Source organism: Prinia subflava, chromosome 8, assembly GCF_021018805.1.
Source record: "Prinia subflava isolate CZ2003 ecotype Zambia chromosome 8, Cam_Psub_1.2, whole genome shotgun sequence".
NCBI lineage: Eukaryota > Metazoa > Chordata > Aves > Passeriformes > Cisticolidae > Prinia > Prinia subflava.
The window spans coordinates 21,412,344-21,437,236 of record NC_086254.1 but is presented as its reverse complement, the minus strand read 5'-3'; the positions used below and the strand labels follow the sequence as shown (position 1 = coordinate 21,437,236).

The window sequence follows — 24,893 nt, the reverse complement described above, 5'->3', positions numbered from 1 at the left end:
GGCAGGGTGGGAAGCCCATGGTTCCCTGCATCCCAGGGAGCCCCCGAGGCGTGCAGCCCCTGCAGCCCTGGGGAACCCACACACAGAATAACAAGGCAGGAGGTCTGCAGTGCAAGAGCTGTTGCCCAAAAAGAGGACGAGCCTGTTTATTTCTTTAGTTTTATACATTTGTGGGTCTGGTTGTGGATTGGCTTCTGGGGTTACAACCCCTTCACCCCACTGGCCAGACCAGTTGTCAACCAACATTATTTTCGGGCTAGAAATATGTAAACAAAGGACAGTGAATAGAAACAAGGTTTGTTTATGTTCCAAGGCATCAGAAATTGAAAAACTGACTCCTAATATTGTGCAGAAACTAAAGAACTGACTCCATCTTATGTACCATGCAGAAGTCTTAGAAAATCTCAGAAAAACCAGGGTGCCACAGCCCCTCCCGAGCCCTGCCAGTGCCACAGCAGCTCCGGTCCTGTGCCAGTGCCAGCCTGCCCCGCGTGCTGCCCCTCTGCAGGTGCACTCAAACATCGCTCTCAAATGGTGAAATATTCAGAGATTTGATCCTGCCCCTTGATTTCCCCATGGCCTTTGTATTGGGAAATCCTGATCCAGCCCCGCTCCTCAGCCGGGAACCCCCTGGAAGCGGCCTGAAGGCCAACAGAGCAGGCTTGGGCAGAAGCCGTGTCTGGGGACGCTCGGAGCTCTTTGTTTAAGATGTTTAAACTGCAAAGTACACGGAGTTAATGATTCTTTCTGGGCGGGTGTCACACCTGCCGCAGTGCTGCGGGGCTTTACCCAAAAACGAGCAAACAACAGCAGCTGGAAGCAAAGGAAATCTTGGGGTTTGATCCTTCAAAGCGGCACAGCTGTTCTGGAAGTGCCCCAGAGACTGCTCTGCTCTGTGTGGAGGGGCTCTGGGAGATTCCCAAGGGCTGATCCCAAATTCAGCCCCCTCCTCCCCAGAGCTGTTGGGTCTCCTCTGTGGATGGGCTGGAAAAAGACACGGGATTCCCCCAGTGCTCCCTATGGAAAAGGCAAGGTGGAATTAGGAATTCCCCTCCTGGGGAATCGAGGAATCAGTGATGGGGAGCCCAGGCCATGCAGGGCCCTCAGCAATCCCTGCAGAGCCAGGGCCAGGCATTCTGAGAATCAGGGAACCATGGAACGGTTTGGGTGGAAGGGACCTTAAAGCCCATCCCATTCCACCCCTGCCATGGCAGAGACACCTCCCACTGTCCCAGGCTGCTCCAAGCCCTCTCCAGCCTGGCCTTGGGCACTGCCAGGGATCCAGGGGCAGCTACAGCTGCTCTGGGAATTCCATCCCAGCCTCTCCCCATCCTCCCAACAAGGAATTCCATCCCATATCCCAACAGCTAGAGCCTGTGGCACACAAACACATAGTGGGGTCCCTCCCAGGTGTCCCCAAAACCCGGAGCAGCACAGGGCCCTTTCCCAGCTGACACAAACCCATTCCAGGCTGGGAGTGGCTTTATGCTGCATTCCCAGCATGGGAAGTGATTCCTATCCCACCCTGCCTGCTCTCCCCACCCTTGGTGATCCCAGACCTGATGGGGAATTCCTCATTTCAGAATCCCAGTTGGGTTTCCCTACAAGTTCTGGCAAAGCTCCAGCCCCATGCAGCCAAAATCAGGGATGATTTGGAACGATTTCACCACTTGCTTCACTGGTTCACTGGGATCATCCCCTCCTGTCTTGGAGCTTTGGTCCCCTGGGAGAGCAGTTCCAGGTGGAAAAATCCCCATTTGTGCCCTGCTTGGCTCAGCCCAGCCAGATTCCTCTGGATTTTTGCCTCTGCCAGAGCAGCCAAGGAGCCTCCATCATTCCAGGGATTCTCCCAGCCTTCCAGCCCTGCACAGAGGGAGATTTCCAGCAATGGCACTGCTCAGTTTTGAAAGGGTAATCCCTGGAAAATGCCTAAAGCTGAACATTCACTGCCCATCTTTCCCAGCCTGTGCCTGACACTGAATGCAGCACCTGTATCCCCCCCAGCAATGGAGAAATCCCCAAATCCAGCCCCCACTGCTTTCCTCACGCACGGGAACCTGCTCAGACTCTCGCCCCGGAGGCCACTGGTGTTTGAGAGCACTCAAGAATTCTGATTCCACCCCAAGCCAGGAATTCTGATTCCATGATAACCCAGCATGTGAGCACAGACTGAGCCTGGATTTACATCCCACAGTTATCCTGGTGGCTGGTTCAGCCCCATTAGGGGTGCAGGGAGCTGCTCCTCACTGAAGGAGCTGTGTGCTCAGCTGAGTTCCACCATGGAGCTCCAGCAAGGAGGGAATCAGCTCCAGATCCCAGGAAATGGCTGGAGCTGTGCCAGGGGGGTTGGGATGGATCTCAGGGAAAGGTTCTTCCCCCAGAGGTGTTGGCACTGCCCAGGCTCCCCAGGGAATGGTCCCAGCCCCGAGGCTGCCAGAGCTCCAGGAGTGTTTGCACAGCACTGCCAGGGGTGCACAGGGTGGGGTTGTTGGGGGGTCTAGGCAGGGCCAGGGGTGCCCAGGGTGATCCTGGGGTTCCCTTCCAGCTCAGGATATTCCAGGATTCCATAATCCCATCTGGAGCCCACCTGCTCCAGGTGCTGAATGTGAGCTTGACAGAGGAGCTGGATGAAACTAAGCTGAGCCTCTGCCCTCTCCAATCTTCTCCCACTGATAAAACCCATCCCTAGGGAAGAGGGCAGGAATAAGGTTAGGGAATGAATGCTGTTCCTAAAAGCTGTGTAATCCTGAGCAGCCTCTGGGCCCTGGCCAAGCCAAAGGTCCCTCTGTGCTTCACCACCCTCAGCTGATTTATCGCTTCTGCTTTCCAGCCCTCCGTGCTCATTCCTTTCCCATTTCTGGGTGCACCTCAGGCTCTGGCTGTACTGCTCTGTACTGGGCAGAGAGGATGATCCCAGCACTGGGAACACTGGTGTCCAAACCCACATTCTGCTGAACAAGGAGCAATAACAGGGAATCCCAGGAAAGTTCCCTGGGGAGGCCAAAGGGGGGATGAACTAAGCAGAACTGGCTGCATCTCCCCGAGGCCTTTCAGGACTTCAAGGGCTTAAAAAAAACCCATGGAAAAGTGACTTTTCTATGGGCAGAGAGGGAAAGAACAAGGAGGGGGGTGGGTTTAGGCTGAAAGAGGGGAGATTTAGGTTTGATATTGGGATGGAATTCCCAGAGCAGCTGTGGCTGCCCCTGGATCCCTGGCAGTGTCCAAGGCCAAGCTGGACAGGGCTTGGAGCAGCCTGGGACAGTGGGAGGTGTCCCTGCCCATGGCAGGACTGGCTCTGGATCCTTAAAGCCCCTTCCCACCCAAACCAGGCTGGGATTCCATGATTTCTAACCCTAAGGAACTGCAAGGTGCCAAGGAATTGGTGACATCCCAGCACTGATTTCCAGCCCCAAAGCTGCACAAGCCCTCATGGAGAACAATTCCAGCTGCCCCAGGAAAAGGGGCATGCCATGCCACTTCACCTCAGCTTGGCTGCCAGATAAATATTTGGAATTCTTTCTTCAGTTCCCAAGGTCAGCATCAGGTGTTCCTGTTATCTCCCAGCATCCAGGAAAACAGAGGGAAATAAATCAGAATTCCTGATTATTTGTCCTGTGCAATTGTTCCAGGAACAGCTCCCTGGGGCATCAGTGCACAGTGGGATGTCAAAGAGAAAAGGAACTCCATTGTCACGGAAAACACCCCCAGGGAGGAAGGGACTGAGGGAATTTTAGTGTCCATGTGGAAATGTCTCATCCCAGTCTCTCCCCATCCATCCCAGAGCTGTGGCAGACCCACGGTGTCCCCACCCCCACGGGATAAATGAGAGGGCAGGAGGTGCTGCATTGATATTTGGGAGTAGCCATAAGAAAATAAAGTCCTGCTTTTTGTGAGAGGATTGAGGGACAGTTCTGGAGGGTGATCCATGACCTGGCAGATTCCCAGCTCTGATTCCAGCTTATCTGGAGCCTCCTGACTCCCATCAGCTCCTGGCACAGGGAACTGATGGTGGCAAATGGAAGAAGGAGGATGGGAACGTGTTCATTCCCAGGTTTTACAGCTGGTACAGGAAAATGGGAGCAAATCCTCCCTTCATTCCCCGATTTTACAGCTGAGCATGGAAACAAATCCTTCCTTGGAGCATCTTGTTCCTGAAATTAAACACTAAATTTAAAAACAACCCAAACATGGAGAAGTTGCTAAAAACATCAAATTCCTGCAGGAGGGAATTGCCCAAAAGCAGGGAGCAGGGATCAGGAAAGGTTTGATGGGAGCATTTCCAGTCAAGCTTTCCCAATTCTCCAGGGAGCCTTTATACCTCCAGGGAATTGTTTTAAAATATCAGCTCCAGAGAGGAAATAGCCTTGGGAAGGGAAAAGTCTTGGAGAAAATCGTGGAGAATCATCCAGCCCATTACCCACGGCTCAGGGAAGCTCTGTGTGCTCATCCAGCCACATCCAAGGGCTGGAAAAGCAGAGAGGGGGAGAGAGGAATTCTGAATATAAGTGTATCCAATATTTCGGGGGAAAAATGTAGAGAGGAAACAAAAAAGACCAGGAAATGTCATCCTTGTGCCTTCTACACCTGGAGCAACCCCTTTTCCTCAGAAGGGGAAGAGAATGGATTCAAACATTCCCAGGAACACTCAGGATATTCCTTCTGGGAATGTCTCTTCAGGAAAACAAATCCTGACGAGATCTTTGTGCCAAGGCAGAGCCAGTCCAAACATCCCTCCTGGAAAGAAAAAACCTTTTCCTGCTGCACTTTCATTCTTCCAGGGCTTTTTCCATCCAGGAGCTCCCTTCCTTTTGCCTTTCTGTGGGATTATATGAAAGAAAAAAGCAGGGATTTTTAATAATAATGAAAAAAATTCCTTGTCAGCCAGAGGAGGAAAGGGTGGAGAACACAGGAAAGCATTAAAGGAAAGGGCAAAAAAGGGTGGATTTTGATGGGATATTGGGAAGGAATTCCTCCCTGGGAGATAGGGAAGGGTTATTCCATAGATGGCCCTGGATCCCTGTCAGTGTCCAAGGCCAGGCTGGACAGGGCTTGGAGCACCCTGGGGCAGTGGGAGGTGTCCCTGCCATGGCAGGGGTGGCACTGGATGAGCTTTAAGGTCCCTTCTAACCCAGACCATTCCGTGAAAAAGTCCTGAAGGCTGGAATGGGACAGGGAACAGCTCCCAGGGGCTGGATCCTGGCAGGAGAGAGGCCAGGACTGACCTCAACCAGGCCCTGGATGCTGTCCCAGCCTGGGCCTGGAATCCTGCTGCAGTATTCTGGGAAACTGAGGCACTGAGGGGTCATTTCCCATCTCTTCCCAGTGTCCTTTCCCTGTGTCCCTGAGTCACATCCAACAGGGATTGAGCAGAGCCCTGGGAGCCCAGAGGGCTTGGGGGTGATCCCGAGTGACCCCCATGCTGGATGAGCTGGGAATGAGAATCTGCTGCTCCTGCAGGTGCCACACCAGGATCACTGAGGCTGCAAAACGTCACCGAGCCCAACCTTGGACCAAATCCCACCATTCCCACTGAAAACTCCTCCCTGGCTTTAACCTTAGCCCTCAGCTCTAGATCCCGGGGATGGGAGCCAGGAATCCCCAAAGCTCCTCAGGAACTGCAGGGGGCCTTTGCCAGAGGCACTGGGGGGGGTCACAGATCCTGGAATGACGCGGGCTGGAAAAGCCCTTGGAGCCCACACCAGGAGCGATCCTGATCCGTGCTGGTGCTGATTAACAAGGAATGTACAGGGAATTTTGGATACAAACCCAGACAATCCTCTGGCTGTGCCAGCTCAGCCCCTTGTCTCCTCCCTGCACAGCTCCAGTGGCATTTCAAGGCTGTTGAGAGCCAAATCCTGCTTTTCATCCCTGAAAAAACAGCCTGAAACTGCCCTGAAATCCAAGAAAATCCCAAATATCCTCCACTGGCAGCAGGAGCAGAATCCAGCCCGAGACATTCCAAGCTTCCTGGTGTTGTTTGTGGGTTTTTATAAAAATCAATGTCATTTACAATTATATAACTGCGAAAAAGCAGCTGAAAAACTTCAGGATGGAGCTTCTATTTTATCCAACCTTTTCTCCATTAATCTTCCCACACAACTGCTGTCACCATTAGGCTGCCAAAGGAAAATTCTTTGGCTCCCTTCAGTTTGGCAGCTCCGCAGGTGGCACTTACCTGTCTGCTTCCAGCCTGTCCCACTTCCCTGGATCCCTCTGGATACTCCATGTGCCTGAGGTAACAGGGACAGCAGTGGGACAGACCTTAATCTGTGGCCTCCAATCCTGGAAATCCACAGGAAGGAGGTAAAAATTCCCAAATTCTGCAGCAGCCACCGGTGTGTGAAGGGTCTGCAGCCACCTGTGATTTCCACACTGGGAATTGTCTGAATGAGCCCGTACTGGAATTGCTGGCAGCATTCCCACAGAATGTGCAAGGAACTGGAGCAGCTTTGGGGCTGTCAGATTTGATCCTCTGAAGGGATTTTTGACAGGAATTGAAGCTTTTTTTGATGGAGAGGGGGAGGTTTTGCTGTGTGCAGAAAGGGGCTGCTTCCCTCAGGAAGGAGCACTGAATTCTCCCGCATTTCTGCAAAGTCTGGGAGTCTCCCAAGCCTTCACAGGGAGCAGGGTCAAGCCAGAGCTGTTTGTGCTTCCAGCCCCATTCCTCAGGTGCTCCAGGGATTTTTACAATCATTGCATGAATTGATTTCCTCCAAGGTGACACCTGTGCTTGGCCAGAGCCTCCGGAGTGGGAGCAGGGATGAGCTGGGGTGGGAATGTGACACAGGGACCTTCCCAAGCCTTGGGGGCCCCTCCTGTCCACAGAGCCCCCAGCTCCGGGTGCCCTTCCTGCTGTCACCTCTGGGATCATCCCCATCCCCGCTCCTCCATCCCTGGCAGTGTCCCAGGCCAGGCTGGATGGGCTTGGAGCACTCTGGGACAGTGGGAATTGCACCCGGGCCGGGAACAGGGTGGGGTTCAAGGTCCCTCCCAACCCAAACCATTCCAGGATTCCCCACACAGGGCCAATTACTCCAACCCCTCAATGGGAATTTCTGCAGCAGCAAATTTCCCTGCAATTCCTGTGCCACAAATTCCAGGAACAAATGGATTTGGGGATGGGGAGGTTTCAGTGGCAGCTCTGGGGGCTCACCCTTCCCTTTTACCCTTCAGGATCTGAAACCTCATTTTCCCACTTCCCTCCTGCTGCCATAAAATCTAGGGATGTGGCAGCCTCTGGGATTTGAAACATCTCCAGGTTTGAGGAGAAAGGGCTTTTTCCCTTTTTCCCACCTGGCTGCCAGGAGAGCCTTCAAGTTCCTTGGAATCACAAGGAATAAACCTTAACTTAAGGAATTGCTCCCTGAACTTGGTTTGGAAGCCAAACTCCCTTTGAGAGAGAGAATTTTCCATCCTCTCCAGCACCTAATGGAGCAGTTTTCCTCTGGATTTGCCAGGTCCAGTGAATTTAATGGGAGGAAAAAGGGTTCAGAAAGGGAATTAGCAGAGATTTGTCTGTCCAGGCACAGGATGGGACATGGAATATTCAGCAGGACCCTCCCAGGTGTCTCAGGACAACCCACAGGCTCCTGTGCTGGGCCCTGTCCCCTGGGGAGGTCCAGCCTCCTCTTTTCCAGGAGCTGTTCCTCTTGGGAATGTGAGGTTTGGGGTCAGGGAGGAGCAGAGGAGCCTCCAGCCCACTCCAGGCTTATTCCCATGGGGTATCCAGAACCATCCCTCAAGACAGGGAGGAATTCCCCCCACATTTCCCACTGTCACATCTCGCTGCAAGATCCAGCCCAATCCTAAATGAAGGTGTAGGCCCTGTCTAATCCTAAATGAAGGTGCAGGAAATCCCAAAGGAGACTGTAGGTGATGCCTAATCCCAAAGGAAGGTGGTGCCAAATCCCATAGAAAGGTGTAAGAGGTGCCCAATCCCATATGGATCAGTTCCTATCCACATCTCAGCACCAAAGCCCTGAACGAGCCAGGTTTGATCAGTAAAATGAGCTCAGGAAGTTTTTCCTTTCTGAGATTCCTTTTTCATTAAAGCAAAACATCTCCAGTGGTGCCACACATGGAGCAGGAGAAGCCTTGGAGCAGGAAAACCTGGGACTGTGGCTGAAGTCCCAAGTGAAGCAGGAGAGCATTGCCCCTCCCTGCAGCCCCTCAGCAGCCAACCCAGAGAACTGCAGCCCTTCAGGAACTGGGGAAAAAGGAAAAGGAAAATAAACAGGAAGAGAGAAGCCCTAAGGCTCTAAAGTTCAGAGGTTCAGGGGGAAAAAAATGGAATAATCTGTATGTCTGAGAGCCAGAAAACAGACAATATTCAATATTCAATATTCAATATTTGATATTTGCTATTCAATATTCAATAGTTGATATTCAATATTCAATATTCAATATTCAATATTCAATATTCAATACTCAATATTCAATATTCAATATTCAATATTCAATATTCAATACTCAAATCTTCTTTGTCCTCCTGAACATGGATTCATTTTCCAGCCTCTGGATGTGTCCCATGGATCCCCCCTTTCCTGCAAATTCAGGGCTCCTTTTAAAGCTGTTCTTTTCCTTTTTTCCCCTCAGGCTGCCTGCATCCAGCAAAATTCCAGCAGGGCCAGGGAAGGGGAGAAGTGCCCCAAAAGCTCAGGAATTGGGCACCAAGCACCTCACCGGGCTGTGTCCCCTCATTGTCACATGGGATGGAGGGACAGGACACAGGGAATGGCTTCCACTGCCCAGGGCAGGGCTGGATGGGATATTGGGAATTAGGAATTGTTCCCTGGGAGGGTGGGCAGGCCCTGGCACAGAGTGCCCAGAGCAGCTGTGGCTGCCCCTGGATCCCTGGCAGTGTCCCAGGCCAGGCTGGACAGGGCTTGGAGCAGCCTGGGACAGTGGGAGGTGTCCCTGCCATGGCAGGGGTGGCACTGGGTGGGATTTAAGATCCCCTCCAACCCAAGCCATTCCATGACTTTTTAAACCCCTGGACAGAGTTTTGAGGCCCCCCAGGGATGGGGAGAGTCTCCTGGCCAGCCCTGGGACCACCAAAATCCACTAAGAGCATCAGAGCAGGAGCTGGGCTGGGCCCAGTTCCAGGGAATTGGCAGGTCCAGGATGCTCCATTTCTGATGGCAGCAAGGGAATTTGATAGGAAGAGGCACGAGAACTTTGCTGTTTAATTTGCTCCTAAGAATTCCTGTTCAAATCCATCCTTCCCAAATCCAGAGGTGTTTTCATTTGTTTTGTTTCCTCCCCTCATTTCTTTGGCAGTGAAATGGAAAACAGGGGGGGAAAAGGAGATAATTGGGAGGATGCCAGCTGTGAGCTTAAAATAGATCCAAATCCTTCCTCTTCCCTACCTGCAGAAGGAAAAGAAGGAGATATTTAAATATCTATCTCTATAAACACATTTATTTATGGATTAGCCTTTTATTCCTTTAAGGAAGGCCAGGAATAATGGCTCTGCCAGGAAATGCCAATTAAAATAGTCTCCACTAATTAAAGTCCAATGCAACAGCCCTGTCATGTGTGGCATGGAACGGGACCTTAAATCCACAGCTGATTCCCAGGTTAAGCCCCTGGATCAGCCACGTGTCCCCTCCAAGGGGACAGCCCTCCAGGCTGAAGGAGGATTAAATCCTTTGGGCTGTGCAGGGCTGGGGGACCCCCACGGGCAGGGTCCGCAGCCCAGCCAAGGTCTGGCTCCTGAGATCTTCCCAATCTTCCCTCTGTGCAGCCCTGGAAACCTCCACTTTATTTGCCTTCCCCAAATTCCCAAAGGAGCAGCAACATCTCAGCTCACTTGGGCATTTGTTTGATCTCTCCCAGGCTTTTTCCTTTAAACACACACAAGGCCCTGGAAATGAGATATACAAAGTTTCTCTATTTATTTTCTTTTTGGAGCAGTGTTGTGAAATCCAAATGTTTTTACTCCTTTGGTGCTGCCAGGGTGAAGCAGCACATCCAGAAATCCTGGCATTATTTATATGCTCCAATATTTTGGTATGGATGGAATATTTCACCTCCCTTCATTCAGAACAAGCAGCCTCAAACCACTGCAGCCCCCAAAATTCCCTCAATTCCTTGGGAGAATTTCCCAGCTGGAAGCCCAAGTATTAAATTCATTTATTTGCACAGAAAATAAAACAAACCCAAGGAAAAGAATGACAACTCCCCTTTAGATGTTAAGGGGGGTTCCCCAAAGCTCTGCTGCCCTGGGGTTGTCACATTCTCTAGGATCTGAGGCAGCAGGGCTGGAATTAGGGCCAAGTGGTGGCTTCCATGTAAACCCAAATTTCCAAGGTTCTGTGGCTTTCTGGTTCCATTGTGGCTCCAGCAGGAATTGTTTCTGTAGGGCTTGGGCAGAGCAGGGAATTTCTCCAGGTTTGGGGGGTTGCAGAACACATAAAGCCCATTTTGCCCTGACACCCTGGGCTGTGGGGCCACACCTGTCCCCAGGGCTGTGGGGCCACACCTGTCACCAGGGACTGTGGGGTCACACCAGTCCCCAGGGGTTGTGGGCTCACACCCATCCCCAGGGGTTGCGGGCTCACACCCATCCCCAGGGGATTTGGGGTCACACCTGTCCCCAGGGGCTCCTTGGGTCCCAAAGCCCAGCTCAGCCCAGGCAGGGCTCTGCAGGACAGGCACATCCAGCACATCCAGCTGTGCCCAGCTGTGCCCAGCTGTGCCAGGCTCTGCTCCTGCCCCTGAAGATGTTTCTGTGCTGGAAAAGGGATCCCATTCCCAGCCCCAGGTGACCTGAGCCCCCTGCCTGGGAACAAGTGGCATTTCAGTGTCTGCCCCTTGTTCTCCTTGTCTTGAGCTCTTGAGAGCTAAAAATCCCCACCCCTGCATTCCAAGGGCTCTGAGAGCACAAAATCCAATGTTAGAAGGTTGATCAGGGAATCCTGGAATGGTTGGGGTTGGGAGGAACCTTAATCCAGGTGCACCTCCCACTGTCTCAGGCTGCTCCAAGCCCCATCCAGCCTGGCCTTGGACACTGCCAAGGATCCAGGGGCAGCCACAGCTGCTCTGGGAATTCTATTCCAGGGCCTCCCCACCCAATTCCACCCCAAGGAGGAATTGTTTCCCAAAATCCAAGTCCCATCCTGCCCCATTCGATCCCATCCCTCTAATTTCTCCCCCTGCTTTTGCTCCCTAAAAGCTCAGCAGAGCAGACGATGTCCCAGAGCTGTTCCATGTCTGGGGCCAATCCTAGTGGATAAAAACAGGGATAAATCTGCTGCCCACTCAGACAGCAGGGATCGCTTGGGAGAGCAATGGAATAAAGCCCATCAATCCCCTGGGAAGCGCCCATGGACACAGGTGAGGAGTGTGGCCAGGGAAGGGGGGTTCCAGTCACCCTCTGAGGCTGGAGAGAGGGGTTTGGAGTTGGATCCTCCTGCTTTTTGCTCCCTTCCAGGATAAATAGATACTAACACTAACACTATCCAGCAGAACAAAGTTTTACCATTTCCTGTCCAGGGGGTTTCAAGCTTTTTCTTTAATCCTTTTTGTCTTCACCTGAGTGGATGTTTGAGGTGAAAACAAAGTTTCAAAAGAAGCCAAAGTTTTCAATTGGAACAACTTCCAAATAGTTGTCTTCTTGTCCCCTTTCAGGGGCACACAGGGGATGTTTTGGGGAGGGAATGGTGGAATTTCCCCACAATAATTCAATGAATTTGTCAAGTATTCCAAACTACGGAATCCCAAATCCACTCTCCTCCAGAAGGAGGAAACTCACCCAGCCCAAGGGACAATTTTCAAGTGACTTGTTGGTTAATTAGCAATATTTATTGATCAGCTCTATTATTTCTTATTGAATTTAATTAGGTCCAATTAGCTTTTAAGCTGCTCTGCCTTCCTGAGGAATTACCAAGGCTTGGATGCAGGGAATGAGCTGCTTTCCCAAATACCTGAAAACACGGAGAGAATTTCCAAAGGCTGAGGAGATGTCCCACTAGGCAGGACATTTGAAATGGCCCTTGGCATCTCCTCATCAGGTTTGCTTTGGCTTTGGAAAGTTTCTGTGGGCTCCAGCTGGCCTTGGCCATCCCACTGCCCTTTGCCATCAGTTGTTGCCAGCTAATTAAGAAAAGTTGCTCCCCTCCAATAAATCAGGGAGATTTGAGTGGATCATTTGGATGGATTTAAGGAAAAAGCTGTTTCCCATGTAAACCTGCTGCTGTTTCCTTCACAAGCCCCTTTTCCCAGGCTGGCCCTGCCCAAAACAAAAGAACAACCTTTTCACCAAAAGGTGAAAAACCTTTTGGAGAAGAGAAAGAGCTGAAGGTGAGGCCACAGTGCAGGGCTGGCCTCGGCTGGGCTTTCCCCGCCAGGCATCGCCGGGGAACCCGGCCCGGCTGTGCCACGGGGTTGGGTTATGCTTGGAGGGAATTCGGGAGGATGTTTATGCTTGGGCACCTTTTATTTCCTCGGGCTTGTGGCAATAAATCATGGATAAAACAGCCCCAGCCTGCCCGGTGGGGAAGCACTTGGGATGTTGATTATCCTGAGAAGGAGCCAAGGGGAAAAATTCCCACTGCTTTCAACAGGCGGCAGGGAAAAACGAGCTGGGATCCGCTGGGAACACGGCAGGAGAAGCTCCCTGGATCCCACTGGAATGGATGTGGGAACTGCTGGCCTCTGCCCACTCGGTTAGGAAAGGTCACGGCCGCTGCTGGGGGTTGGGAAGGATTTGCTGCTTACCAGCACTGCTAAAAAATGGGAAATGCTGCCGAGCATGGACACGAGCTCGGGAAAAGCCACCCGAGTTATCTGAGGGCACCGAGCTGAGCCCACGCTATGGTTGTGCTGCTGCCGCCGCTCCCAGCCCTGCAGGGCACAGCCTCAGCCTCAGTCCCGTTTTCCCTCGTTTCCAGGACAAGGAGCGGGATTTGGGGCCGGCTGCCCCCCAAGCCGGGGCTGCTGCACGTTCGCAGCTTTGCCACAATAAAAAAGCAACTCTGTCGGAGAGGCTGGAGAGAACCAGGCTGTAACGACTCCATCTATTGGGTAAAAATATACGGCTCGAAATGCACAGGGAAAATTAATTCCGAGGGAAAAAAAAATATATATCAGAGGGGATTCGGAGCGGTTACCGGCACTTACAGCTTAATTGCACACAATTAGAGGAATGTTTCTCGGTACTGTTTGAAAGCAAAATGAAGGTAACGGCAGCCGCTTCCAGAGATCCGAGCTCGGCAATCCCGAGGAGATGCCAATCCACACCCCGAGCTATTCCCGTCGCACAGGGGGTGTTAAGGGAAAGGGGCTTCTGGGGTGTCCGATGCAGGGCAGGAGCAGCCCCTGACCCCAAAGGGCTCCGCAGCCCGGGGTGAGGGGAGAGGGGCGGTGGCGGCGATGCTTCCCTGAACGCGTTCCACCCTTTCCCACTCGCTCCATGAGCGGAGGCGCGCCGAGCAGCATCGCCACGGAGAGCACAGAGCCCCGAGCCCCCTCCCAAGCCGCCCCCCTCCCCAGAAAGCGGCGGCCGCACGGAGCTCGCTGAAGCCTCGCCTGCGTTTCCCCGGGCTTTGCTTGATATTATGTTCTCCCCCGGGGCTGCTGAAAAGCAGAAAAACAAACTCCTGCCGGAGGAGGGAGGAGGCAGCGGGGGGGCCGGGGCCGGCGGCAGCCGGGGGATAACGGGGGGGCGGAGGAGGAGGAGAAGGAGGAGGAGGAGGAGCGGGGGGCTACTCCGGGGAAGCAGCGGCGCCGAGCATCGCTCCCTCCGCCTCCCGAGCGCCGAGCGGCCGGGACTGGCACCTCGGGAAGCTTCTCCCCGCTCTTCCTCCTCCTCCTCCTCCTCCTGCCGCCGCCGCCGCTCGGTGCCCGCGGCCGGGGCGCGCCCGGCGGAGCGCTGGCGATGGCAGCGCGGGGCGGGCGCGGCGCGGGGCGGGCGGGCGCGGGCCGGGGGTAGCGCGGGGGTCCCGGAGCGCTCTCCCCGCCGGGGTCCCGGGGTTCGCGGGGTCGGAGCCCGGGAGGGTCGCGGGGCTCGGTCGGTGCCGGTGTCTGGCGGGGCGCGGCACCGCGGGATGTGAGCGGCGCGGCCGGGCAGGGCCAGGGGCAGCGACAGGGACAGGGGCGGGCGGTGCGAGCGGCGCCGGCGGCCCCGGTGGCCCCGGGCCCGGCATGCCGCGCTGCCGGAACTGCCGCCCGCCGCGCAGCTCGGGGCCGCGGGCCGCCCGCGGGCGCTGCCCCCGCCGCTCGGGGCCGCAGCCGGCGGGGGGCCCGGGGATGGCGCGGCGCTGCTCGCCCTGAGCCCGGCCCGGAGGAGGACGAGCGGCGGCAGCGGGAGGAGGAGGAGGAGGGGAGCGCCCATGGCGCGGGGGCGCCGGGCGCCGGCGCTGCGCACTCGGCTGCACGGGCTGCGCCTCATGTGCTCGGCGCGGGCGGCGCCGGCGCGCCGGGCGCTTTGGGTGCTCGCCTTCTGCACGGCGCTGGGGCTGCTGCTGGCCTGGTCCTCCGACCGCCTGCTGCACTGGCTCGCCTTCCCCTCGCACACCCGCGTGCGCACCGAGTGGAGCCGCCAGCTGCCCTTCCCCGCCGTCACGCTGTGCAACAACAACCCGCTGCGCTTCCCGCGCCTCTCCAAGGGCGACCTGTACTACGCGGGGCACTGGCTGGGGCTGCTGCTGCCCAACCGCACCGCGCGGCCGCTGCTCACCGAGCTGCTGCGCGCCGACGAGGCGCGGCTGCGCTGGTTCGCCAAACTGGCCGATTTCCGCCTCTTTCTGCCGCCCCGCCACTACGAGGGCATCAGCGCCGACTTCATGGACCGCCTGGGCCACCAGCTGGAGGACATGCTGCTGTCCTGCAAGTACCGCGGCGAGCTCTGCGGCCCGCACAACTTCTCCGCGGTGAGTGCGCGCCGGGAGCCCCGGCTGCTCTCGGCTCCTGTGCGAGACCCCCGGGTCGTGTCGGTTCTGCTTCATGTTCCCGGTTCGAGCCGGTCCAAGAGACCCCCGGGTAGTGTCGGTTCTGTTCCGTGTCCGCGGCTCCTCTCGGTCCGAAGGATCTCCGGGTCGTGTTGGTCCCGGTCCCGATTCCTCGTTCGTGTCGGTTCAGGGGCACCCCTGGCTGAATTCGGTTCCAGGGTCTCCTGGTTCGTGTCGGTCCCGGTCCGTGTCCCCCTCTCCGGTCCCGGCCCCGGCCCCGCCGCCGCTCTCTGCGCACTTCCCACGGTGCCCGGAGCGCTCCGGGGTCGCGGTGGTCCCGGAGGGTCCGGCGGGTGCCGGGGGGTCCAGCGGGTCCCGGGGGGTCCGGCGGGTCCCGGGGGGTCCAGCAGGTCCCGGAGGGTCCAGAGGGTCCTGCATTGCCGGGCAGGGCCCCCCCGGCCCGGGAGCTCCCCGGGTCGCTGCCCACCGAGCGCTTTCCCTCCCGCTGGTTTCTCCGCCGGCCCGAAGTGATGCTCTCCGGTCTAGGGGTGACTCTGTGGCGTGTGAGGGGCTGGCTGCTGCCTTGTGTTTTAATGAGAAATAATTAAATTGATGTTGCACCATCCCGGCCGCTGCCGCCCCACGTTCCGTGTTGCTCTCAGCGTGGTCGCACCCGGATTTTTCCCTGTCCAAGCCGAGGTCCCCCGGGTGCGCCGTGGCCGCAGCGTGGGTCCGGCCCGGCCCTGATCCCGCCGGGCTGTGCTGTGCCCGGCCCCCCGCGCTCTGTCCGGCCTCCTCGGGTCCCTGAGCAGTTCCGGAGTCCCCGGAGCTGTTCCTTTGGGGCCGTGCGGGCTGCGCACTCTGGGGCGCTCTGGGTGCGGAGCTTGGCTGGTCGGAGCTGATCCAAAAGGTGTTTGAGGCGGAGTGCTTTGGGATCAACCCCAAAACTCGGGCAGGGCTTTACAAACCACTGGGAGTCGGATCCGTGCTTGGGGAGATGCCGGTGGGACTGTTGGGAGCTCTGATGTGTTGAGAGGGGACTGAGTGGGAGCTGGAACCGGACCCACGTGGAGGAGGCGGCGGCGCTGCCCCAGAGCAGCGGGATGCTGGCGGTGCTGGAATATTCCGCTCCTCTGATCTCCGCAGAGAGCGCCAGGGTGGCTGTGAGCGAACATCCTGCAAAGAGCGGGGCTGGGCTCTGTGGGGACACACCGAACTCCGTGTGAGAGCTGCGGCGCCGACAGGAGCTGAATTCCCGGCTCTGCCTGGGATGCAGCCTAGGAATCAGCCGGAATTGTCCCTCCGGACTTGTCACGTCAGCCCTAAACTGTGCAGGGAGGAGGGAGGACTCCCTGCGGGATGGAGGAGCTGCCCCGGCTGTGCAGGCAGCAGCTGCTGCTGCAAACGGGAGCGGGAGTGGCACAGCTGGAGGGAAAATGATAAATAAAATGGGATATTGAGGCAGGCCCTTTCCAGCAGGGCCATCCGGTGCCGTGGCATGAGGAAATTGGGGAATCACAGCAGGAGCAGGCAGTGGGCGGCGGGGAAGAGCTGCCTCCCCTCGCAGATGCCAGGGCAGGATCTGATGGTGTGTGGCTGTTGCCAGGAGGGGCCAAGTGCAGCTTTTCGCAAGCCCCTGCCTCCTCCGAGGTGCGGCAGACCCGGCAGAGGTTCCCGTGGTCCCGGCAGAAATAAATCCTGGAGCGCTGCCGTGGCTGCGGGGCTGCTCCGGGAGTGCTGCAGGAGTTACCCTGGCATGGAATTGGGCATTCCCGGCCCCGCAGCTGCTGCTGGAGCCAGCACGGGGGGCTGAGCAGCGGGGTCCCCTCCAGCCGTCCTGGAGAGGTCCCGGGAGCTGCTTCCCGGGGCTGGCAGGGAGGGAATTGGGACTGTGATCCCTGGGATTCTCCCTGGGATCTCACAGCACTGAGGGGATTGCTCAGCTGAGGAAATAGGGAAAATATCCTTCCCATCCCGGAGGGTCTGTGGTTGTAGGGTGCAGGGAGAGGGGAATCCCTGTGGAACCAGCTGGATCTGCTTTCCCTGCCCCGAGCTCTGCCTGCTGCAGGTCAGGGGGGTCGGTGCCACCTCCCTGTGTCCCTGCACGTCCCTGCTCCTGTCTGGCTGAAGGAACAGGGGAGTGACCTCTGTGCTGTCCTTGAGGGGAGGCTGAGGAGCTTCTCCATCTGGGAATCCCTGGGGAAGAGAGGAGTTCCCTGGGGAGGTGCTGGGAACAACGTCCTGGGCGTGTGGAGTGTCCGGACAGCTCAGGGCAGGGGCTGCCTCCCTGGATGTGTCTTTGGGTTGGAGGTGCCACACCCAGGGTTGGGGCTTCCTTTGGGGCCGAGCCTGGGGCAGCCCCTGGGGTCTGGAGTACCTGGAGCTTCTGCTGCTGAACTGGGAAGGAGAACCCCGAGGAGAGGCAGGAAAATCGTGTGGTTTGAGCTGGGCACAGAGATGAGGCAGGAGGTGTGAAAAGATAAATGCAAACAGAATAAACGGGGGTATAAAGAGAATTGTGCAGGTTTTAGACCTGCTCAGGTGCTCCAAGAGCGTCTTCTGTGCCAAAAGACCAGGGGAGATGAGGCTTTCCTGGTAAAACCCCCCAAAGCCCAAAGCAGAGGTGACTTGGAGCAAACGGGTGCTGGCTGAGCTGTGAAGCAGAGCAGAGGGGCTGGGGAGGGAGCTGTTCTGTGAGTCCTGCCAGCTCTGTCCTGGAGCTCCTCCCAGAGATTCCCACTCCTTCCAGCCCGTATCCCACAGGACATTCCCACTCTTTCCAGCCCGTATCCCACAGGACATTCCCACTCTTTCCATACCCCACAGGACATTCCCACTCCTTCCAGCCCGTATCCCACAGGACATGCCCTCTCCTTCCAGCCCCTCCACACTGTGGGGGCACAGCGGGAGTTGGGTTTCGTGGGTGATGTGGAAAAGGAAAAGGACTGGAGAACAAGCCCAGCAATCCCAACAGCGTGGGAAGTGTTGCTTTTATTCCTTAATAAATGGAAATGTGGAATTGCACTGATCCCTGATTGCAGGGCTGGCATGATCCCATTGGATTTATTCCATTTGGGAGGGCTCAGGTCTGGATTATTCCCTAGCCTGCTCCAGGAGGGTTTGTTGTCCCTGTCAATGTTTTCCAGAAGGATGAGGATTTGTTAATGGATCAGATAGAGTCTCATGCCCTCAGTCAGTGTGTGGCTTTACTTATTTTAGGCTGGGTTGTTGGGATGGTTATCCAAGAATCCTGGAATGGTTTGGGTTGGGGGGACCTTAAAGCCCTGTTCCATGGGCAGGGACACCTTCCACTACCCCAGGGTGCTCCAAGCCCCATCCAGCCTGGCCTTGGACACTTCCAGGGATGGGGAAAACCATCCATAAATGCTTGGAGCTGGAGATATCCAATCTTCCCAAATGCCTCTGTGCTGATTCTAAGGGAAGGAACCATCCAGCAGCTCCTGTCCTTCAAAACTTCTCTCAGACTCCAAATCCAGGTACTAGGCTGGGCAGTTCAGTAAGGATCTGCTTTCCCTGAAATGGCCCCCTCTGGAGGAACTGAGGCTCAGGATTAAGTGCATGTTGCTCTGCTCTGCATTCCCTGGATTTGGGGTTGATTTATTCCTCTGAGCTCTTTGTCCCTGGAATATTTATCTTGGTTACCCTATGCTGTGCTCATTGATTTCTTCCTTCCTATGATTTTTCATCCTGAGAAATTCAGGGGTGGATGCAGCATCCTGGGGTCTGTTCAGGGGCTGGGGTTTAGGGTTAATGATCTCCTGATTGAATAACTCCCCAAATCAGATTGTCTGCCTGGGGAGCTGAGGGGATGCAGGGGTTGTTCTGGGAGGTGTGGCAGGGTTTGGTCCCCATCCTTCATGAAATCCTTGATTTTTTTGGGTGTTCCAGAGGCTCTGCAGTCAGTACTTACTGGTGGTTTGATTTGTTCAGTTATTTTTTGTTAAACCATTTAATTTCTCCTCAGAGCAGGGACTCTGGGGCAGCAGCTACACAGAGACCTCAATACTGCTTTTTAAAGATATCCCTGAGTATTTGCCTGCAAACCTGATGAAATATCCCTCAGGTGAGGGCTGTAATTGTGCTGTTCCCTCAGAGAATCCTGTGTTCATGGTGAAGCTCATCCTTATCCCACTTAATGATTGGGTTTCAGCCTTGGGTTTGGTGAGGGCAGACAGGAGTTCTGTGTCACCAGCTTGGAAAGCCCAAAGCTCAGAACAGCCGTGAACACCTTAATTACCATCACCACAGTTAATTGCAGAGGAATTTCAGGATGTGGGGCTGTTTATTTGGGGATTTTCCTCACTCACCCACAAACTGTTTTACCCAGTTCCATTTTCCACCTTTATTCTCTCATATTTTTATTTTAATTCTTTATTTTTGGCTTCACTTCCAAACAAAGCTCTGGCTTGGGGGTGGTGTTGCCTTTGGAAGGGGCGTGGGTGGTATTTAATGGTGCTGATGTGGAGCTGGAGCCTTGAATGTGCTCCCAAATTGTCCCAGTGCCACTTTAGGGAGCTGGTTGGGTTCAGCCTGGGGTCACTGTGGAGCCAAGGCCGTGTTCTCCCATCCTGAGGGAATCCTGGTGGCAGAATCCAAGGAGGGGTCAGGGCTGGGCTGTGCAAAGTGCTGCCCCAAGCAGTGCTGCCTGGGAGGGGTGGGCTGAGGGGTTTGGGGTGAATTCCTGTGGGTTTGGGGTCAGGGTGGAGATTCCTGATCTACAGAATTGGGTGTTGAGGGGATTTGGACTTTACTTGGGCTGGGGAATGAGCTCAGTTGGCACTGAACCGGTGCGTCCTGAGAGGGGCCAGAAGCTGTGGGAGAGGAAGGACAGAGTCCAGGGATTCCAGAGCTGCCCTTCCCTGCCGGAGCTGCTTGGTTCCAGAGAGCTGCAGGGATCCCAAAGGAATCCCTGGAGCAAGGAGAGCTGGGCAGCAGCAGCAGGGAAGAAGGGGCTTCTCTCCACCCAGGGCCACCCCTGCCATGGCAGGGACACCTCCCACTGTCCCAGGCTGCTCCCAGCCCCATCCAGCCCTGGACACTGCCAGGGATGCAGGGGCAGCCACAGCTGCTCTGGGCACCCTGGGCCAGGGCCTGCCCACCCTCCCAGGGAACAATTCCAGCCCAGTGTCCCATCCATCCCTGCCCTCTGGCAGTGGAAGCCATTCCCTGTGTCCTGTCCCTCCATCCCTTGTCCCCAGTCCCTCTCCAGCTCTCCTGGAGCCCCTTTGGGCCCTGGAGGAGCTCTGAGCTCTCCCTGGAGCCTTCTCCTCTCCAGGTGAGCACCCCCAGCTCTCCCAGCCTGGCTCCAAAGGGGCTCCAGCCCTGGAGCAGGTCCAGAGGCTCCTCTGGACCTGCTCCAGCAGCTCCATGTCCTTGGAAGACTGAGTGACTTCCTGGGAGGCTCCCTCCAGGTTTGGCCAGGAATGTCCCAGCAGAGGAGGAGAACCTGGCCCTGCTGGCCTGGAGCAGGATAGATGTGCTGGGGACGTGTGGCTGTGCAGGGAGACAGGATTGCAAATTCCATGGAATTTGGGAAGAACAGGGCTGGGCTGGGCTCCTTTGCATCCCACACTGTATCCCAGTGCCTCTGGATCCAGGTGCAGGCAGCTCTTAGAATTCTGCACCCCTGGTGGTTTTACCAATGTCTGGGCAAGATTCTGTGCTGAGAGCTCTCCTGGACTCACAGACTGTCCTGGGTTTGAAGGGATCCACAAGGATCCATGAATCCAACTCCTTACCTCACCTTGAATGTGGGAACTTTGATTTCTGGCAGGACAGGACAAACATCACTTTGTGGGGAAAGGATTCAGCTGAGTTTGGCTGCTTCCTCCAGGAGCTGCTCCCAGTTTTGGCCTGGGTTGCAGCACAGACCAAACCCCTTCCCTTGAGCAGGGATTTTGTGGAGAGGAGGCCTGGGAGTGTTTGGGAATTGAGGGATGGGATTTTTTGGGAAAGGAGCATCCGACTGCAGGAAGAGAAGAGATTTTTAGCAGGGCTTTCCTGTGTTCTTTCTTCCTGCCTGCTGTTTTTTCCCTTTTCCATTTATTCCATCCATCCAGAAATCCAGAAATCCATCCAGAAAGGGGATTTCGGGTGCTAAAGGTGCAATCATCACCACGGGTTTGTTTGAGTTGTGGAATAGATTCCCAATAATTACTGCCCACCCTGAGCAGAATTAATGTAATTAAAGACACACTTACAGTCCCCGCCCACTCCGGGATGCCGCCAGGGCTTAATTAATGTTTGCAAATTGCTCCAGGATCTGCCTGGGGCCACCTCCCAACAGTGCACAAAGAATGGGAATTTCTGGAATGGAGGTGCTGTGGGACACTGCTGCGGGGAGGGGAAGGAAATCCAGGGATGCAGGGTGGGAATTGTGGGATTTGGGCTCTTGGTGCCCCTGAGTTTGTTCCCTTGGGGGCCTGAGGCTGCCGAGTTCGCCCTTCCCTCTGCTCCAGGTCAGGGTAATTCCATTTATCCTGAAATCCCTGGAGCTTGTTCCCACTGGGAGCATTGATGGTGCCATAAGCAATCCAGGCTGACTCCAGAATCAGTCACTTTTCCCACTGGGATGGCTGAAATTGGAGCTTTGTTTCCTTTTGGCCGTGCTTTTCCCATCCTGTCATTTATCCTGAATTCCCTGGGCTGTTGGAGTCTGTTCCCACTGGGAGCCACTGTTCCCGTGGTGTCAGGAGGGCCTTGTAGCATCCCAGGCTGGCTCTGGAATCCATCCCTTTTCCAGCAGGATGGATACAATTGGAACTGGGATGAGATTTTTTCTCTTGTATTTGCTTTTCCCATCCCGGCTGCAGATTTGCCATGAGCTGGGGTGGAGGAAAACTGCTAGATTATTCTCTGGAGCAGCAGCTCTCCATCCTGGGGCATGGACAGGGATTCCTCTGGATTATTTATCCCTCTGGAAAGGGCTCAGCCTGCCTGGGGAGCTGCTGCTTGTCCAGACATTTTGCAGCTGGATGGCATCCAAGGGCTGATTTCCCGTTCCTTGTCCATGCGGGACAGCAGCTGGAACTGGCCTGGATGCAGGGATGGGGGGATATCCTTTGGGATGCAGGGATGCCTCTAGAATGCAGGGATACCCTTTAGGATGCCTTTTGGGATGGGGGCTCCCTTCTGTGGTGTTGTAGGGACTCCTCTGGGGCCAGGAACTGATTGGGAAAATCCTGCCTAAATCCCAGGCTTTAAAAATGAACCCTCAGCTCCCAAGGTGGGAATTGTCCCCCAAAACCTACTCAGCCCAGCCCAGGTGTGCTCAGGGCTTCCAGCAGGGCTGGTTGGTGCTGCATTCCTGCTCCATGTCCCCTTTCTGGCCCTTTTCAGCACTTCCACCCTCCCCTCATTCCCTTTTCCCAATCCCTCTCTGGGAAGTCACCCATCCATCCTGCTGTGCTCTGGAATGAGGGCTCTGCCCTGCTGAAACCAGGGAATCCCATCACTCCAAACCCTGGGGTATCACATCTCATTCACTTCCCTCTCCAGCACTCCTGGGAGTTCTCATTCTTTCTTTTTCTTCCTTTTTGCCCCTGTAATTTCAAGCAGTGGGAGCAGGAATTTTTAATTTTCTCATGGATAGCTCCACATCTCTCTTCCCAATTCTATCATTTCTTCCTGGAATAAAACACATTCTAGGCAAATTTCTTCCCCAAACCCCTGGAGCTTGAAATTTTTTCAATAATAAAGTTGGAACGTAAATTAGGAACTGGAGCTGTTCCCAATCCTAGGAGCACACTGCTGCCATCCTGATTTTCCTCTGCTTTATTAAATCAGGAGGAATGGCCCATTATAATCCAATTAACTCTGATTCCCAGGCAGGAATTCCTGGCTCCAGGGTGGGGGAAAAGTTGGATAAAATGATTGTAAAAAGCTTGGAATTGGGTGGTTTGGGATTTTTTCCTTTTTCCCTTCAAAAACCTTTCAGCAGCTGGAACCAGGGGAAGCCATTGGGGGAATTGGCTCCTGGTTTTGTATTAAATTTATGGAATGATCCAAAGTGGCTCCTTGTGGGCATGGAGACCCCGCTTGGCTCCCAGCACATGTTCCTGACAGGAACAATCCCATCTTTCCCTTGGTATTCACAGCTCAGTGCTCCCAGCACTCAGGTGGCAGGGAAGGACAGAAGGATCAGCAGCCTGTCAGTGGAATTCTGTTCCTGCAGCTCCAAACAAACCTGGCACAGCCTGGAGGTACCTGGGGGGCTTTGCAGGCAGGTGGAGAAACGGGATCGGGAAGTGGTTTGGGTTGGAGAGGACCTTAAAGGACCCTAAAGCCCACCCAGTGCCACCCCTGCCATGGCAGGGACACCTTCCACTGTCCCAGGCTGCTCCAAGCCCTGTCCAACCTGGCCTTGGGCACTGCCAGGGATCCAGGGGCAGCCACAGCTGCTCTGGGCACCCTGTGCCAGGGCCTGCCCACCCTCCCAGGGAACAATTCTATCTGTCTGAGACCTTCTTGCTTAGCTAAATTTTTTGCTTAGCTGAATTCCCAAATAGCTCCAAACGTGGAAAATGGACTGTGCAGCAGGAAAACAGCCTGGCACATTCCCTGGAATACGCCAGCTTAATATTCCCACAGGTGGATGTAAGTTTATAAGAAATATTTTGGAATAGCAATGGATTCTCTGAGGAGGGAGATGATCTTCCCCCTTATCCTCTGCCTGGGATAAGGGATGGAAAGGTTGGGACCAGTTCCCTGTGCTGGAACAGCTGCTCCCAGCATTCCAGTTCAGCTTTCCAGCTCCTTCCCTGCTCCATCGGCATCTCCTGCTCTCCAAACTCAGCTGAATGCTGGAATTTCTTCCTTCAGGGAGTGTTGGAGCAGAAGGCACCGCCCTGCCCAAGTCATTCCCTGGGAAACAATCCTGAAAATCCTGGCTGAAGCTGTCAGATCCCAGCACTGTTCCCACAATCCCAGCTTCCCACACTATCCCAAACACTTTGGTGGATCTCAAAACCATCAGTACCTGTGTTCCTGGTGATGCCTTCATCCAGACTTTTCCCCTCTGGGAGCCTCCTCCAGGTCCTGGGTGATTTGTGGCACCCGGGGCTCCAGCTGGATCCTGCTCCTGGTGTTTTATAAATGCTCAACACCGCATTCCAGGGATCCTCCCAAGCTCCCTGTTTTCTTCTGGAGAGCCCACTTTCCTTTTACCCTCACAAACTTAGTCCTCTTCCATTCCCCTCAGCCCCTCCCTGCCCCCGGGGTTCTCCTGGGGGTTTCAGTCACCCCTGTCCCTCCCTGCTCCCCCTGCCCTCTGTGCCGGTTTTGGGGACACAGCTGTCCCCTGAGGTGGTGGCCCCAGTGCCCGGGGGAGCTGTGGTTGCAGGAGCTGTGCCAGGGTCGTGCTCTCTGCTCCCTGCTCTCTCCTCAGATATTCCAACCCAGTTCCCAGGTGGGAGGTGGGACCTTGCTGACAGCAGTGCTGCTTTCCTGGCCTGGCAGGGCAGCGTTTCCCTGTGGCTCTGTGCCACAGCAGTGGGAGATGGATGCTGCTGCCTGAGATGGTTTTCCCTGGGCTGGGATTCCCAGCTGCTCCCAGCTCCCGGTGTGCCCCTGGCATTTGATGGTTGTTATAGGTTCCTTCCACCTGAAATTTTTCCTTTTCCCAGAATCTCCTCTGCCTTGGATTTTTCCAAGCACTGGACACTTCCCATCCCTTTCCTGCTCATGCCCATTGGTTTGGCTTTGGCTTTTTTGTGCCAAATTCGTTGTGTTAAAATAATTCCAGTGTCTCCGAGGCTCTTGGATAGGGGAGCCATTGGGGGCAGGTGGGAATAAATCAGGGAGATTCCTGAATTCCTCAGTGTCCTGCTTGGACAGGATCCATCTCAGCTTGTGGCCTTTCCCTGTTTTGGGAGGTTTCTGGCTGTGGGATGAGCAGGGGATTTGCAACCCTCACATCAATATTCCTGCTTTTCCAAAGGCCTTTCCCTCATGGAGTCAGCGTTCAGCTTTCACTTGGCACAG

General features: G+C 55.2%; 1 protein-coding gene across 2 annotated transcripts in view; it reads left to right on the top strand.

The window, feature by feature from the left end:
* LOC134553931 (acid-sensing ion channel 2) overlaps positions 1-24,893 on the top strand; it is a 401,966-nt gene that overhangs the window by 319,016 nt on the left and 58,057 nt on the right. The window contains exon 1 of one of the 2 annotated variants that reach the window (XM_063404098.1): positions 13,722-14,873. The exons of the other annotated variant lie outside the window; for it this stretch is intronic. Within the exon in view, the coding sequence (XP_063260168.1) occupies positions 14,334-14,873 (540 nt within the window). The 5' untranslated portion in view covers positions 13,722-14,333. Of the gene's footprint in view, positions 1-13,721; positions 14,874-24,893 lie in introns of those variants that run through there. 2 annotated transcript variants of the gene reach the window in all.